Source organism: Pongo abelii, chromosome 2 (genome assembly GCF_028885655.2).
Source record: "Pongo abelii isolate AG06213 chromosome 2, NHGRI_mPonAbe1-v2.0_pri, whole genome shotgun sequence".
In the NCBI taxonomy this organism is placed as follows: Eukaryota; Metazoa; Chordata; class Mammalia; order Primates; family Hominidae; genus Pongo; species Pongo abelii.
In genome coordinates, this window is record NC_085928.1 from 206,850,758 (window position 1) to 206,870,167 (window position 19,410).

The window sequence follows — 19,410 nt, forward strand, 5'->3', positions numbered from 1 at the left end:
CTCTGGGACACACTTAAAGCAGTGTGTACAGGGAAATGCATAGCACTAAATGCCCACAAGATAAAGCAGGAAAGATCTAAAATTGACACCCTAACATTACAATTAAAAGAACTAGAGAAGCAAGAGCAAACACATTCAAAAGCTAGCAGAAGGCAAGAAATAACTAAGATCAGAGCAGAACTGAAGGAGATAGAGACATAAAAAACCCTTCAAAAAATCAATGAATCCAAGAGCTGGTTTTTTGAAAAGATCAACAAAATGGATAGACCACTACCAAGACTTAATAAAGAAGAAAAGAGAGAAGAATCAAATAGACGCAATAAAAAATGATCAAGGTGATATCACCACTGATCCCACAGAAATACAAACTACCATCAGAGAATACTATAAACACCTCTATGCAAATAAACTAGAAAATCTAGAAGAAATGGGTAAATTCCTGGACACATACACCCTCCCAAGATTAAACCAGGAAGAAGGTGAATCTCTGAATAGACCAATAACAGGCTCTGAAATTGAGGCAATAATTAACAGCCTACAAACCAAAAAAAGTCCAGGACCAGACGGATTCACAGCCCAATTCTACCAGAGGTACAAAGAGGAGCTGGTACCATTCCTTCTGAAACTATTCCAATCAATAGAAAAAAAGGGAATCCTCCCTAACTCATTTTATGAGGCCAACATCATCCTGATACCAAAGCCTGGCAGAGACACAACAAAAAAGAAGAATTTTAGACCAATATCCCTGATGAACATCAATGCGAAAATCCTCAATAAAATACTGGCAAACCGAATCCAGCAGCACATCAAAAAGCTTATCCACCATGATCAAGTCGGCTTCATCCCTGGGATGCAAGGCTGGTTCAACATATGCAAATCAATAAACATAATCCATCATATAAACAGAACCAAAGACAAAAACCACATGATTATCTCAATAGATGCAGAAAAGACCTTCGACAAAATTGAACAGCCCTTCACGCTAAAAATTCTCAATAAACTAGGTATTGATGGAGCATATCTCAAAATAATGAGATTTTTATGGCAAACCCACAGCCAATATCATACTGAATGGGCAAAAACTGGAAGCACTCCCTTTGAAAACCGGCACAAGACAAGGATGCTCTCTCTCACCATTCCTATTCAACATAGTGTTGGAAGTTCTGGCCAGGGCAATCAGGCAAGAGAAATAAATAAAGGGTATTCAATTAGGAAATGAGGAAGTCAAATTGTCCCTGTTTGCAGATGACATGATTGTATATTTAGAAAACCCCATCATCTTAGCACAAAATCTCCTTAAGCTGATAAGCAACTTCAGCAAAGTCTTAGGATACAAAATCAATGTGCAAAAATCACAAGCATTCCTATACACCATTAACAGACAAAGAGCCAAATCATGAGTGAATTCCCATTCACAATTGCTACAAAGAGAATAAAATACCTAGAAATCCAACTTACAAGGGATATGAAGGACCTCTTTAAGGAGAACTACAAACCGCTGCTCAACGAAATAAAAGAGGACACAAACAAATGAAAGAATATTCCATGCTCATGGATAGGAAGAATCAATACCTGAAAATGGCCATATTGCCCAAAGTAATTTATAGATTCAATGCCAACCCCATCAAGCTACCAACGACTTTCTTCACAGAATTGGAAAAAACTACTTTAAAGTTCATATGGAACCTAAAAAGAGCCCACGTCGCCAAGACAATCCTAAGCAAAAAGAACAAAGCTGGAGGCATCACGCTACCTGACTTCAAACTATACTACAAGGCTACAGTAACCAAAACAGCATGGTACTGGTACCAAAACAGATATACAGACCAATGGAACAGAACAGAGGCCTCAGAAATAACACCACACATCTACAACCATCTGATCTTTGACAAACCTGACAAAAACAAGAAATGGGGAAAGGATTCCCTATTTAATAAACGGTGCTGGGAAAACTGGCTAGCCATAGGTAGAAAGCTGAAACTGGATCCCTACCTTACACCTTATACAAAAATTAATTCAAGATGGATTAAAGACTTAAATGTTAGACCTAAAACCATAAAAACCCTAGAAGAAAACCTAGGCAATACCATTCAGGACACAGGCATGGGCAAAGACTTCCCAACTAAAACACCAATAGCAATGGCAACAAAAGCCAAAATTGACAAATGGGATCTAATTAAACTAAAGAGCTTCTGCATGGCAAAAGAAACTACCATCAGAGTGAACAGGCAACCTATAGAATGGGAAGAAATTTTTGCAATCTACCCATCTGACAAGAGGCTAATATCCAGAATCTACAAAGAACTCAAACAAATTTACAAGGAAAAAACAAACAACCCCATCACAAAGTGGGCAAAGGATATGAACAGACACTTCTCAAAAGAAGACATCTATGCAGCCAACAGACACATGAAAAAATGCTCATCATCACTGGTCATCAGAGAAATGCAAATCAAAACCACAATGAGATACCATCTCATGCCAGTTAGAATGGCAATCATTAAAAAGTCAGGAAACAACAGATGCTGGAGAGGATGTAGAGAAATAGGAACGCTTTTACACTGTTGGTGGGAGTGTAAATTAGTTCAACCATTGTGGAAGACAGTGTGGCGATTCCTCAAGGATCTAGAACTAGAATTACCATTTGACCCAGCAATCCTGTTACTGGGTATATACCCAAAGGATTATAAATCATGCTACTATAAAGATACATGCACACGTATGTTTATTGCAGCACTATTCACAATAGCAAAGACTTGGAAACAACCCAAATGTCCATCAATGATAGACTGCATTAAGAAAATGTGGCACATATACACCATAGAATACTATGCAGCCATAAAAAAGGATGAGTTCATGTCCTTTGCAGGGACACGGATGAAGCTGGAAACCATCATTCTCAGCAAACTATCACAAGGACAGAAAACCAAACACCGCATGATCTCACTCATAGGTGGGTATTGAACAATGAGATCACTTGGATACAGGGCAGGGAACATCACACACTGGGGCCTGTCGGGGGCTGGGGGGCTAGAGGAGGGATAGCATTAGGAGAAATACCTAATGTAAATGAGTTGATGGGTGCAGCAAACCAACATGGCACATGTATACCTATGTATCAAACCTGCACGTTGTGCACATGTACCCTAGAACTTAAAGTATAATAAAATAAATAAATAAATAAGCTACTGTTTGTTTTTTTCCCAGTCTCTCTCACATGCAGTCTTGATCACCTAGAACTACGTCCTGCAACACAAGGCCTCAATGAATACGTACTGAGTGAACAAGTGAATTAATCAGTCTCTCTCATCTGGTTAGCGTAAGCCAGAAGGAATCCTTGAACATGACCTACCTCTAGCCTCTAACCTGCAAAACTGCGGCTCACATCCACATCTAACACGAGGAACAAACCTATGGGCCCTCCTTGGCCAGCCAAAGAGTATCCCTCTAAGTTTTAACATTTATCTTTCTAAACTTCAATGACTTAATTTTGCATGTTATCTCCCTTATTTTTATAAAACTAATACATGTATCATTAACCATAATGAAATACCTGCTTTTGGAAGGGAATGTTTATTTCATTTAAAGTCTTGCAGATGGTTAAGTATAATATTATCCGTGAAAAAAAAAATGGACTGCTGTAAACACAGGCCATGAAATACAAGGCAAAAAAGGTGATATAACTTAAATTTCAGGGGACAACATCAAAAGAGATTCGTATTTTCCCTTAATGAGCAAGCAGAAGAGTAACTGCTTTTTCACTCCAAAGTGACCAAACTAAATCAAGCTTAGTTACTGCATTACGTCCTAGAGCAACTCATAAGCTAATAAAAATAGAAAACACGCCAAAACAAACTAAGATCCTTTTCTGCCTTTCATATTGCTGCTATTCTCTCTCTCAATGACTGTAGTATCACCAGAATACTAGAAAGGATAGGCAGCTGCCATGTTGAGACCATGAGGGAAAGATGAAGAAAACTGAGGAGACATCTAACCTGACATCTTTGAGCTTATGAATGAACACTAATAATCTCTTCAACTCTAGGCTTATTACTGACAAAAATAAAGCATTGTTTGGTCAACTTATCATCATTTGGGTTTTCTGTTACATGCAGCCAAACCACTTTCAAGGTTTTCTGATTCAGAAAATTGAAACCGGAGAGCACGCTGATATGGTTTGGAAATTTGTCCCCTCCAAATCTCACACTGAAATGCAATCCCCAGTGTTGAGGGTGGGGCCTTGTAGGTGGTGTTTGGGTCATGGGGGCAGACCCCTGGTGAATGGCTTGACCCCTTGCTCCTCGCACCATGTGCTACACCGGCTTCCCCTTTGCCTTCTGCCATGACTGCAAGCTTCCTGAGGCCTCACCAGAAGCAGATGTCAGCATCATGCTTTCTATACAGCCTGTAGAAACAAGTCAAAATATATCTTTTTCTTTATAAATTGCCCAGTCTCAGGGATTCCTTTCTAGCAATGCAAGCAAACTAACACACAAGCTTACATTGAAATTCCTTCTCCTAAATATTTCATGTATGACAGTGTAAAAGTATATCAAAGGACACATTTTAAAAAAAATAATCATAACACGTTCAAATATGCAGCTGATATACATTGGTTGTTTATTTTAAGAAATGGGGTCTCAGCTCATGACTGTAATCCTAGCACTTTGGGAACCAAGGCAGAAGGATCACTTGACACCAGGAATTTGAGACCAGCCTGGGGAACACAGCAAGACCCCCTCTCCACAAAATATTTTTAAAATTGGCCAGGTGTGGTAGTGGGTGTCTGTAGCCCTACTTATTTGGGAGGTTGAGACCAGGGGATCAATTGAGACCATGAGTTGGAGGCTGCAGTGAGCCATGATTTTGCCACTGCACTCCATCCCAGGTGACAGAATGAGAACCTGTCTCAAAAAAAAAGAGAAAGAAAATGGAAAGATAGGGTCTCACTATGTTGCCCAGGCTGGAGTGCAGTGGTTTTCATAGGCATGATCATCACACACTACAGCCTCAAACTCCTGAACTCAAGGGATCCTCCCACCTCAGCCTCCCAAGTAGTAGTTAGTTTGGGGCACCTGTCGGGTTTGATACACATCATTCTTGCAGTTATTCTTTGGCCTACAGGGTCCTAACAGGTAAGACTTAACTGAAGGCCAGGCGCGGTGGTTCACGCCTGTAATCCCAGCACTGTGGGAGGCTGAGATGGGCGGATTACAAGGTCAGGAGCTTGAGACCAGCCTGGCCAATATGGTGAAACCCCGTCTCTACTAAAAATACAAAAAATTAGCCAGGTGTGCTGGTGTGCACCTGTTTTCCCAGCTACTCAGGAGGCTGAGGCAGGAGAATTACTTGAACCTGGGAGGCAGAGGTTGCAGTGAGCTGAGATCGTGCCACTGCACTCCAGCGAGACTCCATCTCAAGGAAAAAAAAAAAAGACTCAACTGAAATGTAACTGATTTACATCTATGGAAATGCTATTGTAATTCAAAAGAGCATTAACATGTTAATCAACACGAAAAGGCAAGCTGTTTGAACACCTCAACAGAAGAGTATCTAAAATCTTTACTAAACTCCTTCATTTAACATATAATGTGTTCCTCCTAATGCAAGAGAATGGGTCCCAAGGATTATTAAAAAGAATGATCTTTCCTCTGCCCTAAGTAAGTCTACAAGTTAGCAGACAACCAAGTAAACATACTCTGCAAAGTTTTTGTTTGGGTTTAGTCATGATAAAACCAAGAAGAACTGAGGGTGAATGTGTTCTCCAATTAGAGATATTCTTTTCAAACACACTAGGATCCGCACAGAAATATAGACAAAAGACACCTATCAACAATTTACAAATGGCTAACAAACCACACACACTATTCTCAGTAGTAGTCAAAGATATATGAACAAGTGAGATATTTTAAAAAGCTATCAAAATGGCAAAGATTCTAAAATGACACCACACAAGGCTAATAAAAGGATTTCATCAAACAATCTCATATACTGCTGGTAGAAATATATTTCATATATTGCTGGTAGGAATGTATTTCATATATTGCTGGTAGAAATATAAATCAATGTAACCTTTAAGCATATCATGTAGATATACCTATTATAATGCCAATTCCCTATACACTGACAATGGTTTTTTGTTCTTATAAAAATAAAAAATGTCACTGAAGGCCAGGTGCAGTGGCTCACACCTATAATCCAAGCAGTATGGGAGGCCGAGGCAAGAGGATTGCTTGAAGCTAGGCATTCGAGACCAGCCTGGGCAACACAGTGAGACCCTGTCTCTACCAAAAAAAAATGTTTAATTAGCTGAGTGTGGTGGCACATGCCTGTAGCCCTAGCTACTCAGGAGGCTGAGGTGGGAGGATCCCTTGAGCCCAAGAGTTCAAGGCTGCAGTGAGCTATGATTGTGTCACTGCAGTCCAGCCTGGATGACAGAGCGAGACCCTGCCTCTAAAACAAGTAATTTTTTTAAAAAGGCATTGAAAATGCAAAAGCATTCATAGTTAAGGCACTGACTCTCCAACAACTTACTGTTTCAAAGCTGCCTTTATGCATCAAATCAATGGGTGGCCGGAATAGATCTGCAAGGGTAGTTAATTTCTTATCGATAGCTCCTCCATTTCTTAATTCTTGTTCTTGCCGAACTATAATACAGAAGGATGAAAAAGTTTCAGTTAGCCATAATTGTGAATCACACTAAAAAAAAAAAAAAAAAAAAAAAAAACAACTTCTGTCAATTGAAGGAACTGCTGTCAATATGCTTGACCTCAAATACAAAGATCTAATGTTGACTCTGAAAAAAAAAATGCAAAGGGAGATAACAGGAATCTTAAGACTTGGTGGTATTCCCTATCCCAAGGATACAAAGAAAATTAACTGAAAATATTCACATAATCAAAGTAACTTCTTCACATATTCAGAAACTAACTGTAACATGGGAGAGGTTGAGTGTGGTGGCTCATGTCTGTAATTCTAGCACTTTGGATGGCCGAGGTCAGCAGATCACCTGAGGTCAGGAGTTTGAGATCAGCCTGGCCAAGATGGTGAAACCCCGTTTCAACTAAAAATACAAAAAAAAAAAAAAAAAAGCCGGGCATGGGCATGGTGGAGCATGCCTGTAATCCCAGCTACTCAGGAGGCTGAGGCAGGAGAATAGCCTGAACCCTGAAGGCAGAGGTTGCAGTGAGCAGAGATCGCACCACTGCACTCCAGCCTGGGCAACAGAGTGAGACTCCATCTCAAAAAAAAAAAAAAATTAGCCAGGTGTAGTGGCGCATGCCTGTAGTCCCAGCACTATGGGAGGCTGAGATGTGCGGATCACCTGAGGTCAGGAGTTCAACGCCAGCCTGGGCAACATGGTGAAACCGCATCTCTACTAAAAATACAAAAATTAGCCGGGTGTGGTGGCACAAGCCTGTAGTCCCAGCCATACTCGGGAGGCTGAGGCAGGAGAATCGTTTGAACCTGGGAGGTGAAGGTTGCAGTAAGCTGAGATCACGCCACTGCACTCCAGCCTGGGTGACAGAGCAAGACTCCATCTCAAAAATAAATAGTAATAATAAAAAAAGATTATGACAGTAGAGATGATGACCCTGTTGTCACCTTCCACTGGAAGGACACAAGATTCCCTAGATGACTTGAGTCAGTTTAGGTTCCCCATCAATTCTCTCCAAAGTTACAAGACCTATCTGTGCCTCAATGAACTCATTATAAATAAACTACAAAATCAAGCATGGTCCAAAGGTTTCTCATATATCCTCTTAACATAACTGTCCTTTCTTTAGGATTCCATTGCTACATCAATACTAAATCCTCTAAAAGTATAAGACCAAGATTCTCATTCTAACTTATTACACAAAAATATTTCAAATAACTGTAGCCAAACTATTAATAGTGGCTGCTTTGGGTGGCGTGGTTTTTCCTATTTTTCAATCTCTTACAATAACCATTTTCATTATGTATTCCTTTCATTGACAGAAATCAGGATCCTGAGGGACATCAGTTTATTTTATTATAGTAAGCATTTTAAGTGTGTATTCACAAGCGAATTAAGTTTATCAATTACCATATTTCCTACATTATCTCCATCTCCTTTACTATTTTTCTATAACCAAATAGGTTAGAATTTGGAACAATTTAGCTCAGGGGAGAATTAATCACATTCTGGATCCATAATTTCACTTTTTAAAGAAGGTGAAAACTTAAAAGTAATTGGGCCTAATAGTAATCATCTTTGTCTTTTTAATAGGAAGAGAAGAGGGAGATGATAAACTGGTCCATAGATACCTACTAGTTTCAGTCTGAAAATCCCGGAAACCATCAAAAATTGAACGTGCAGGCCGTCGTCTTTTAGGAGCTTTGGGGAGAAAAAACAGAATTGAAAAATTTTTAAATTAATTTTGAAACTTAATTCTAAAAATGTCCTTATCTAAAAGTATTTTTTTAATAAAACATATGAAACCCTTCACGAACTACACGTCACCCTTGCGCAGGGGCTGTGCTAATCTCTGTATCATGCTAATCTCTGTCTCGTTCCAATTTTAGTAAATGTGCTGTCGAAGCGAGCACAGTATTTCTTGTTTTAAAACACTCAAGATTCATAATGGTGCCTTCCCTCAAAAAATAAAAAAGTTTAAAAACTTTCAAATCATTCATGTATAATTAATCCAAACATCTTCCATCCAGTCATCTTGTATTACAAATGAGAAAATTCAGGCCCAGTTAAAACAGACTTAATCAAACTTGTGTAAAAAGTTTACTATAGGCTGGGCATGGTGGCTCATGCCTGTAATCCCAGCACTTTGGGAGGCCGAGGCAGGTGGATCACCTGAGGTCAGGAGTTTGAGACCAGCCTGACCAACATGGTGAGCCCGTCTCTACTAAATACAAAAAATTAGCCAGGTGTGGTGGTGCATGCCTGTAATCCCAGCGACTTGGGAGGCTGAGGCAGGAGAATCACTTGAACCTGGGACACAGAGGTTGCAGTAAGCCAAGACTGCCATTGCGCTCCAGCCTGGGCAACAAGAGAGAAACTCCATCTCAAAAAAAAAAAGTTTACTATCCTGGCCAGGCGCTGTAGCTCATGCCTCCTGTAATCCCAGCACTTTGGGAAGCCAAGGCAGGTGGATCACCTGAAGTCGAGTTCGAGACCAGCGTGATTAACATGATGAAACCCTGTCTCTAATAAAAATACAAAAAAACTAGCCAGGTGTGGTGGCATGCACCTGTAATCCTAACTACTTGGGAGGCTGAGGCAGGAGAATCACTTGAACCTGGGAGGCGGAGGTTGCAGCGAGCCAAGATCACGCCACTGCACTCCAGCCTGGGCAAGAAGAGTGAAACTCCGTCTCAAAAAAAAAAAAAAAAGGTTACTATCTTAATATCCAAGTGGTGATTATCAGGAAGAAAGATTTTGAGGATGATGCCACATAGAGATGAAGCCACACACATGCTGCAGATATCCAATTCAGGTTAGTCTTTGGGATCTGACTGCCCTGTTGTATAGAGTAACTCTACATTCTAAACCGTAAGACTTAAGGACTATTTCTTAGGGATTGGATTGGACCCACGTGCACAACCATAAAGACAAAAAACATCTTTAATTTTGGAAATTTTTTTCACAGTTACACAATGGTTTAATGACAGAAAAGTAAACAGATCCACCTAAGGTATTCCACTACCCCTGTAGAGTGTCTATTACCCTGTCTTTAAGTATTTTACAGATAAGGTGTAGAATGCTAGAATCAAAATGTTATCTTCCTATATCTATGTGTTCTTAAACCTAAACAAATTACCAGATCATTTATGTACATTACAATAAATAAAGGCTTTTCATGATTCCCTCAACATGGGTAAGTTACTAAGTTGGCTTATGGCAAGGCTGGCCAGCATGTAACCAGAATAATTATCTGTTAATAAACGATTAGTATCAAGATTAGACAGAGACTACAGAATCTCCTTAACCCGTGTCAAAACATCTTTCCCAATAACTCGTGTTTGTGATTACACAGGATAATTATTTGTATCCAGAACTACCGAGTAAAAGGCAAAACAAAGCAACAAAAAAAATGCAGAACATATTAAAAACTTCATTTTTGTTTAAAACATATTCATATGCATATCATTCCTGTGTATATGTATGTGTTTTTATGTTAAACAATCACATTATCATCTCTGGGAAAAGGGATTTTGTAATACACTGTCATGTTTTTATTTTTTGAGACAGCGTCTCACCCTGTTGCCCAGCTGGAGTGCAGTGGTGTGGTCATGGCTCACTGCAGACTCCATCCTCCTAGGCTCAAGCCATCCTCCTGCCTTAGCCTCTCAAGCAGCTGGGACTACACGTGTGCAGCACCACGTTCAGTTTTTTGTTTGTCTGTTTGTTTTTAAGAGACAGGCATGTCACTATATTGCCCTCCTGGGCTCAAGGAACCCTCCCACCTCATCCTGCCAAAGTGCTGGGATTACAGGCACCAGCCACCACGCGCAGCCTGAATTAATTCACTTATTTATTTACTGCGACAGAGTCTCACTCTGTTGCCCAGGCTGGAGTGCAGTGGCATGATCTCAGCTCACTGGGACCTCTGCCTCCCAGGTTCAAGGCATTCCCCTGCCTCAGCCTCCCTAGTACCTGGGACAACAGGCGTGTGCCACCACGCCCAGCTAATTATTGTATTTTTAGTAGGGAGGGGGTTTCACCATGTTGGCCAGGCTGGTCTCAAACTCCTGACCTCAAGTGATCCACCCGCCTCAGCTACCAAAAGTGCTGGAATTACAGGATTGAGCCACTGAGCCTGGCATGAATTTTATTTTTAATTTAAATATTGCACCCTGTGTCCCTCTCTACCTTCCTCCCTCCCTCCTTTCTTCATTTCTATTCAAGAAAAAGCAAGAAATGTCACACTTTTCAATCTTGGAACTATTTTTGATCAAGAGCTCCTATTTCAAATGTACATGGCTTCTAGCAGGAATAACATAGCCTGCCAAAGAACGCCTCTAAAACTAGTTATCTGGCCCTGGTGCAGTGACATGCGCCTATAGTCCCAGCTGCCCAGGTGGCTGATGTGAGAGGATCGCTTGAGCCAAGGAGTTCGAGCACAATCTATGCAACATACTGAGACCCTGTCTCTTAAAAAAAAAATAAATAAATAAATTTTTAAAAATAACTAGATATCTGATACTTTTTAACTGTAACAATTAAGAAACTGGCTGGAGGCTGGGCACGGTGGCTCACGCCTGTAATCCCAGCACTTTGGGAGACTGAGGCAGGCGGATCACGAGGTCGGGAGATTGAGACCATCCTGGCTAACACGGTGAAACCCCATCTCTACTAAAAAATAGAAAAAATTAGCCAGCCGTGGTGGCGGGCGCCTGTAGTCCCAGCTACTCGGGAGGCTGAGGCAGGAGAATGGCGTGAACCCAGGAGGCGGAGCTTGCAGTGAGCCAAGATCGCACCACTGCACTGCAGCCTGGGCCACAGAGCGAGACTCCATCTCAAAAAAAAAAAAAGAAACCAAGGATGTCTTAGAATAAGAATAGCTGCCTAAAAAGTATATTAGGAAGGTAGCACATAAAAGGTAATTTTCTTCTACTTTTAAACTGCCAAAGGTAGGTTAGTCAATATTCCACATCACCTTTCCAACCTCCCCCTTCTCTATAAGGCACCGATCTGGATATACTCACTAGTTCCTCTTATTACTATCCTTCTACCCAATTCCTTTTACTTCTTGGGCTAATAACCCTCTTCCCATTTGTCTTCCCTTCATTTACCCTATTTCTAAGCAAAAACCTCTCCTCAAACCACACCACCTCTAGCCCTCGGACTATTACTGCTACCTGCCTTTTCAATGTGGTCTCCTGGCTCTTCCAAGCCATCTGCTACAAGCAAACATCAGTCCTCTGTCCTCACTCTACTGCCCACATAATAGAAGTACTGGTCACTGAAGCCAAAGAGACTAAGCTATAAAGAGCTAAAAGAGATTCAGGAGCTTCAAAGTCAGCATAGGGGAGGGACAGGTGGAGAAAAAATATAGTGAGAAGAGTGGCACTGTTTTACATGTCCACATATCTGTTTGTATTTGGCTTCAGAGAAGACATCTGGATCTTCAGATCTGCTTCTGCATTGCTTTAGATCTGCTGCTATTCTTTTAGTTCACGTATAGAAAGACAATTAAAATTTACTCTCACGCAGACACACAGTTGTAAAAGGGAGGAGTGGGCTTTTTGTTTTAAAAGATGGGGGTCTCACCATGTTGCCCAGGCTGAAGGGCAGTGGCTATTCACAGGCACAATCCCACCACTGATCTGCACCTGCTCCGTTTCCTCTTCCTTAGGTCATCTGGTGGTCCTCCACTGCCGGCAGGTCACCATATTGATTCCGAACTTAGTGCAGATACCCAATCAGCATAGGGCCCTACAGCCAAGAACTCCTGGGGCTCAAGCCATACTCCCGCCTCAGCCTCCAGAGTAGCTGAGACGACATGCCTGTGCCACCATACCCATCAGGGAGGAGTGTTTTAAAGTCTTAGATGATTGTGGATATTCTTCTTTAATAAGTACACCAATACTTAACCAATGGTAGTTTCTTAGAGGACAGCTGCAAAGTGGAATCTGAAATCTTATCAATGAGTTTTTCATACTGTTTCATTAAAACCCACTGTACTATGTGGTAGGCAGTGTCTAAGACAGCCCCCAATTTTCCCTGTCTCCCAGTATTGATAACCTGTGTGTGAATACCTTGAGTACAGGCAGGATTGAACAGACTGTGGTAGACGTGATGGGATTTCACTTCCAGATTAAATTACAAAAAGACAGCGTCTTCCATTTTGGGCTGCCCTCTCTGGTTCTCTCATTTGCTCTGTGTTAAGAATGGATGCCCCCAGGCAATAGCCACATGAATGAGTTTAGGAGATCCTCCTCCATTCAGGCTTTGAGATGAATGGTAGCCTAGCTGACATGTTGACCACATCCTTGTAGGAGATCCTAACCAAAGGCCACACCCAGATTGCTGACCCAAAGAAACTGAGATAACAAACATTTGTTTTTTTCAGGCAGTTTAATTTTGGAACAATTTTTCACTCAGCAATAAATATCTAATACAATTCATCTCGCAGTCTGAATGGATCTTTTACCTATGCACAATTTTGTAGTATCATGCATTGGTTATTCAAAAATATTTGTTTACTGAGTAATGCAAACATTTCAAATATTAATGGTTTCATTACACAGTATTTTAAAAATCATCTGTTTCATGTCACCACTGATCTTATCAGAAAGCCTTCAAGTACTGGGAAAGTATCAAGCTCACAAAGGTGGGTACAAAAAATTTTCTAAAATCCTGTTTTTTGCCTGAAAGCTCTTTTTTAATTTATCATTTTTTTGAGATGAGGTCTGTCATCAGCAGGCTGGAGTGCAGTGGTGCAATCACGGCTCCTGCCTTGACCTCCCAGGCTCAATCCATCTTCTCACCCCTCGGCCTCCTCAGTAGCTGGGACTACAGGCATGTGCCACCACACCCAGCTCATTTTTTTCTTAATTTTTTTGTAGAGATGGGGGTCTCCCTATGTAGCCCAGGCTGGTGTGGAACTCCCAGGCTCCAGCAATCCTCCCGCCTCAGCCTCCCAAAGTAATCCCAAAGTGTTGGGATTACAGGTGTGAGTCACCACGTTCGGCCAAACCTCTTTTTAAAAATCACTGATAACAAACACTCTCAGTTGTATTGAAGTAACAAGCTCACATTTTCAAGAAAATGCCAACTGTCAAAGTGTAAACTGATTGTCAGTAATTTTTCAAGTAAAAAGAATGTTCCATGAAAAAAGCTACCTAGTTCAGCTCGCTACTCTAACAATCACACAAGTGCTTTTCCTTAAGGTAATCATAGTACTTCATTATGCCAAAGTGCTTTGTGCATACATCCTATTTCAAACAATATTTTAAAACTGTGTACTCAAGGGTCAAGATTTAATGAAATTAATCATTTTTATTGCTTCATCAAGAACATTATTAAAGAAAACTGCTTTTAAATTAATTAATTTTTTTTTTTGAGTTGGGGTCTCAATATGTTGCCCAGGCTGGTCTCAAACTCCTGGGCTCAAGCAATCCTCCCGCCTCAGCCTCCCAAAGTGTTGAGATTGCAGGTGTAAGCCACTGCAACTGTCCTATTTATTTTTCTTTTATAGACAGGGCCTCACTCTGTTACACAGGCTGCAGTGCAGTGGCATGATCATAGTTCACTGCAGCCTAGAACTTCTAAGCTCAAGCAATCCTCCCACCTCAGACTCCCAAGTAACTAGGACTACAGGCACGTGCCACCACGCCTAACGAATTTATTTTTATTTTTTGTAGAGATAAGAGTCTTCCTATGTTGTCTGGGCTACTCTCCAACTCCTGGTTTCAAGTGATCTTTTCAACTGTGGCCTCCCAAAGGACTGGGATTACAGGAATGAGCCACTGCACCTGGCCCTGCCTTTTAAATTTTTTTGTAAACTTCAAGTATGCAGCAGTGAAGAATTCACTATCTAGTGATACAGTCTGAAGCCACTGCATGAATTCAACCAAGATGCCAGCAGTCTGACTCATCATTGTTTCTGAACTATCAGTCTAAATGTCACCACAATGAAAATAATTTGATGTCCAGTATAATGGTGCATGCCTATAATCCCAGCTACTCAGGAGGCTGAGATAAGATCACCTGAGCCTAAGAGTTCTGGCCTGTAGTGTGCTATGCCAGTCAGGTGTCTACACCAAGTTTGGCATCAATATAATTACCTCCCGGGAGTAGGGGGACCACCAGGTTGCCTAAGGAGGGGTGAACTGGCCCAGGTTGGAAACAAGAGGTCAAAACTCCCATGCTGATCACTAGTGGGATCACGCCTGTGAGCAACCACTGCACTCCATCCTGGGGCAACACAGCAAGACCCCATCTCGGGAAAAAAAAACAAACCCTTAGTATTATTACGTAAGTTGTTTTAACTTTACAGACAACCTGAAAGGGACTATTAGGGACCTGAGCCCACACCTGAACTGTGATTTAAATCAATACTGTCTTAAGAAAATAGTATCTAAAGACCCATTTCAAGTTATAACGTCTAATAATGAAAAGTAAGAATGACTTCCTAACTGTAAAAAGTCATTCTCCGTGTTCTCCTTACTGTACATCAATTCAGAGATAAGATAAGCGGCCAGGTGTGGTGGCTCATGCCCATAACTCCACGCCCATAACTCCACGCCCATAACTCCAATACTCTGGGAGGCCAAGGCCAAGGGCCAAGGCGGGAGGATTGCTTGAATCAGTTCCATAGCACCCAGGGCAACATAGCAATGCCCTGTCTCCACAAAACAAAACAAAACAATTAGCCAGGCGTGGTGGCATGCACCTATAGAAGGCTGAGGTGGGAGGAATCCTTGAGCCCAGGAGTTTGAGACTGCAGTAAGCAAGGATTGTGTCACTGCACTCCAGCCTGGGCAACAGACTCCATCTCTGTAAAACAAAAGAAAAAAAAAAAAAAGAGTAAAGTGGGGCTTTCAAATGGAATTCTTTTGCCTCTGTTCAAAAGCAATACAGCACAGAATTTACTTCCTATAGTCCTACGAAGACCCTGTATTATTCCTTGCAATAAAGAGAAGATAAAGCTTCCAAGGGCATTACTCTTTTGCTCCAAATCTATTCCTAGCATTTATATTTTTAAAATTATAAAATAATTTATAATTTTAAAATTATAAAATAATTTTAAAATTATGAGCAATATGGTATATTAACAGCATAATGACTATCTGCAGTGAGCAGTCCAGAAAGCACTTCATTACACTACAGTATTCAGACTTTACAGCTTTCCTCTCGCCTTTTATTTCTGAATCTAGACAGTATATTCTTTTGTTTCTTGCTATAATAAACACCAAAGCTGCCAAATTAAAAACGTTTATCTCGGCCGGGCACGGTGGCTCATGCCTGTAATCCCAGCACTTTGGGAGGCCGAGGCGGGCGGATCACCTGAGGTCGGGAGTTCAAGACCAGTCTGACCAAATGGAGAAACCCCGTCTCTACTATATATATATATATATAAATAAATAAAAATATATATATAAACTAAAAATTTAAAAAATGAATAAATGAATAAAAACATTTATCTCATAAAAACTCTCAACTAAAGTACTTTATCAAATCAAAAGACATACATATAATTTTATTCATCCTTTTGTTACAACGTATATTTCCTCCTCTTAGTTTACCGATGAAGGCTATATATGTATTATCCTGAATTAATGCAGGAACAGAAAGCCAAATACCGCACGTTCTCATAAGAGAGAGCTAAACACTCAGTACAAACCGACACAAAGAAGGGAACAGACACCAGGGCCTGCTTGAGGGTGGAGGGCGAGGATTGGAAAAAATACCTATAAGCCAGGCGTGGTGGCTCACTCCCGTAATCCCAGCACTTTGGGAGGTTGAGGCCAGAGGATCGCTTGAGCCCAGGAGTTTGGGACCAGCCTGGGCAACATAGCAAGACTCCATCTCTATTTTTTAAAAAAAAAAAAAAAGGTAAAGAAAGGAAAGAAAGAAGAGAGAAGAGAAGAAGAAAAACTACCTACTGGGTACTATGCTCATTACCTGGGTGATAATCTGTACACCAAACCCACGCAACATACAATTTACCCATGTAACAAAACTGCACATGTACCCCAAACCTAAAATAAAAGTTTGAGGGAAAAAAATTTGTATGTCTCTTGTACTCAACTGTATTTATTTATTTATTTTGAGACAGAGTCTTACTCTGCTGCCCAGACTGGAGTGCAGTGTCACGATCTCAACTCACTGCAACCTCAGCCTCCCGGTTTAAGTGATTCTCACGCCTCAGCCTCCTAAGTAGCTGGGATTACAGGCATGTGCTGCCATGCCTAGCTAATTTTTGTACTTTTAGTAGAGATGGAATTTTGACATGTTGGCTAGGCTGGTCTTGAACTCCTGGCCTCGAGTGATCTGCCCACCTCAGCCTCCCAAAGTGCTGGGACTACAGGTGTGAGCCACCTCAACACAAAGTATTTCTCTGCATTAACTGTTCCCAATATATACTATATACAGTTTTCTGTCTTGGTCTGCCCAAGCAGATTATAATTCCATCTTGTATTTTTTCTATATAAACTCATGATTAACACAAACTCTTTGGCTTACAAAAGGGAAATAAATGCTTATTTAACAATAAATTAATCTGATTAAATGTCCCATTCTCTATCACCAGTCTCTATCCAGATTCATATCACAATTTTTCACGTGAATGAGAGGTTACTGGGCCCTTCCTTCACATGAGGAACAGCACTTCTAGAAATTAAGAGAGAAGGTAAGGCATATCTAGAGAGTAAGGATATGGCAGTCAAGTAGGTATCCAGAAAATAAAAATAATCAGAATCTTTTCATTATTCATTCCCATTACAAGGCAGCAATTCTTTTTGCTAACGTCCCTCCTTTTGGCATTTTCCAACAAATATCAATTTTTAACATCTGCTTCACTCTTTGTGAGTCAACCGTGCAACTTTCTTGACAGGACTACAGAAAAAATAAGAAATGACACTACACTTCTAACAGTCTCCTAGCAAGCCTTCACATCTTTTGATGGTTTCATTAAAACCCTAAAGAACAAAATCAAATAAGGCTAAGGGAAAAAAGTCAACTTACCACCAAATAATGGTTCTGGTTCCACCAGTATTTCCTGCTTTTGAGGAATTGGGGCACGAACTTCTTCTCTATTAAAAAAAATGGGAAAATAAAAAATGAAAACTGTTTTCTGCTACCTGTTTGCTTTCTGTAAATACTATGAATATATTCAAATTAACTTAGTGACTTTTAGAAGCACAGTAATAGTAAGTTCTTTTGTTGCTATTTTTTTTTGGGGGGAGGTGGAGACAGTGTCTCACTCTGTCGCCCAGGCTGGAGTGGACCGACACGATCTTGGCTCACTGCAACCTCCACCTCCCGAGTTAAAGCGAATCTCGTGCCTCAGCCTCCCTAGCAGCTGGGCCTACAGGCATACACCATCACACCTGGCTAATTTTTTTTCATATTTTTAGTAGTGACAGGGTCGCGCCATGTTGGCCAGGCTGGTCTTGAACTCTTGAGCTCAAGCAATCCACCCACCTCAGCCTCCCAAAGTGCTAGGATTACAGGCGTGAGCTACTGCATCCAGCTGATAAATGAGTTTTAGATAGTTTCCACATAAAGCTCAAGTGGAAAAGAGTACCTGGCATATATAGCTCAAATGGTTTGGAAAAAAAACAATTTCCCCTTCCCTTTCAAGTTTCCTACCTTAAATTCTGTCAGAAAAAAAGAAAAAAATTTTCCCCCCAAAAATCAGGCAGAAATGAACAGAAAAATATAGGCTTAATAGAAGCAACATCACATTACTACTACATCAAAGAATAATTAAATCACAAGGACATATTAAAATAAACTTAAAAAGGCAGTGAATTTCATGCTAATTATGAAAGAGGCTAACACGTATGATCTTGGATTATTTACTAAAAAGATCCTAATATACAGAACAAAAAAAGTAATTACTCATCTTTTAAAAGCCTATTTTATTCAAAGTTTACATTCATAGGGTTTATTGATAATCCATCTCTTCCAGTAAGAAAAAACTTATTTAGATATACTGTAAAAATGGTGTGTGCCTTTAAAGATTAGTTTATTTTAGGTTGGGCATGGTGGCTCATGCCTGTAATCCCAGTACTTTGGGAGAGGAGGCGGGAGGCTCACTTGAGCCCAGGAGTTGGAAACCAACCTTGGCAACATAGTAAGACTCCATCTCTAAAAAAAAAAGGAAAAGAAAAAGAAAAAAAAAATTACTTTGTTTTACAGTTGTAACTCAACTATTGAACTTTGCTGATTAATGTTCACAGCAAATAGTAACTTCCTAATTCATTATCTTCCTGCTTATAAGTATTATTATATAAGCACGTAAATTCCATATAAATTTATGTTAGCCCTAATGGTTTTTTTTTTTTTTTTGAGACGGAGTCTCACTCTGTCGCCCAGGCTGGAGTGCAGTGGCGTGATCTCGGCTCACTGCAAGCTCCGCCTCCCAGGTTCATGCCATTCTCCTGCCTCAGCCTCCCAAGGAGCTGGGACTACATGCACCCACCACCACGCCCGGCTAATTTTTTGTATTTTTAGTGGAGACGGGGTTTCACCGTGTTAGCCAGGATGGTCTCCATCTCCTGACCTCGTGATCCGCCCGCCTCGGCCTCCCAAAGTGCTGGGATTACAGGCGTGAGCCACCGCGCCCGGCCAATGGTTTTCATTCAGGTGTTCTGAATAGTATTAACTAAAGATCTTGTTTTTAAGTGTTGGAACTCCAAAACATTCTTTATGAAATGAAGTAGGAATACTCATTTGTCAGCAATTACATCCTGTAATCA

The 19,410-nt window shown here is 40.7% G+C and overlaps 1 protein-coding gene and 1 pseudogene across 1 annotated transcript in view; both read right to left on the reverse strand.

Annotated features, from left to right (window-relative positions):
* Positions 1-19,410, reverse strand: part of UBXN7 (UBX domain protein 7) — a 75,633-nt gene that overhangs the window by 27,781 nt on the left and 28,442 nt on the right. Inside the window, 3 exon segments of the mRNA NM_001132052.1 lie at positions 6,535-6,647; positions 8,294-8,359; positions 17,672-17,739. Coding sequence (NP_001125524.1) covers positions 6,535-6,647; positions 8,294-8,359; positions 17,672-17,739 — 247 coding nt within the window.
* Positions 8,452-8,571, reverse strand: LOC112131276 (U6 spliceosomal RNA; annotated as a pseudogene).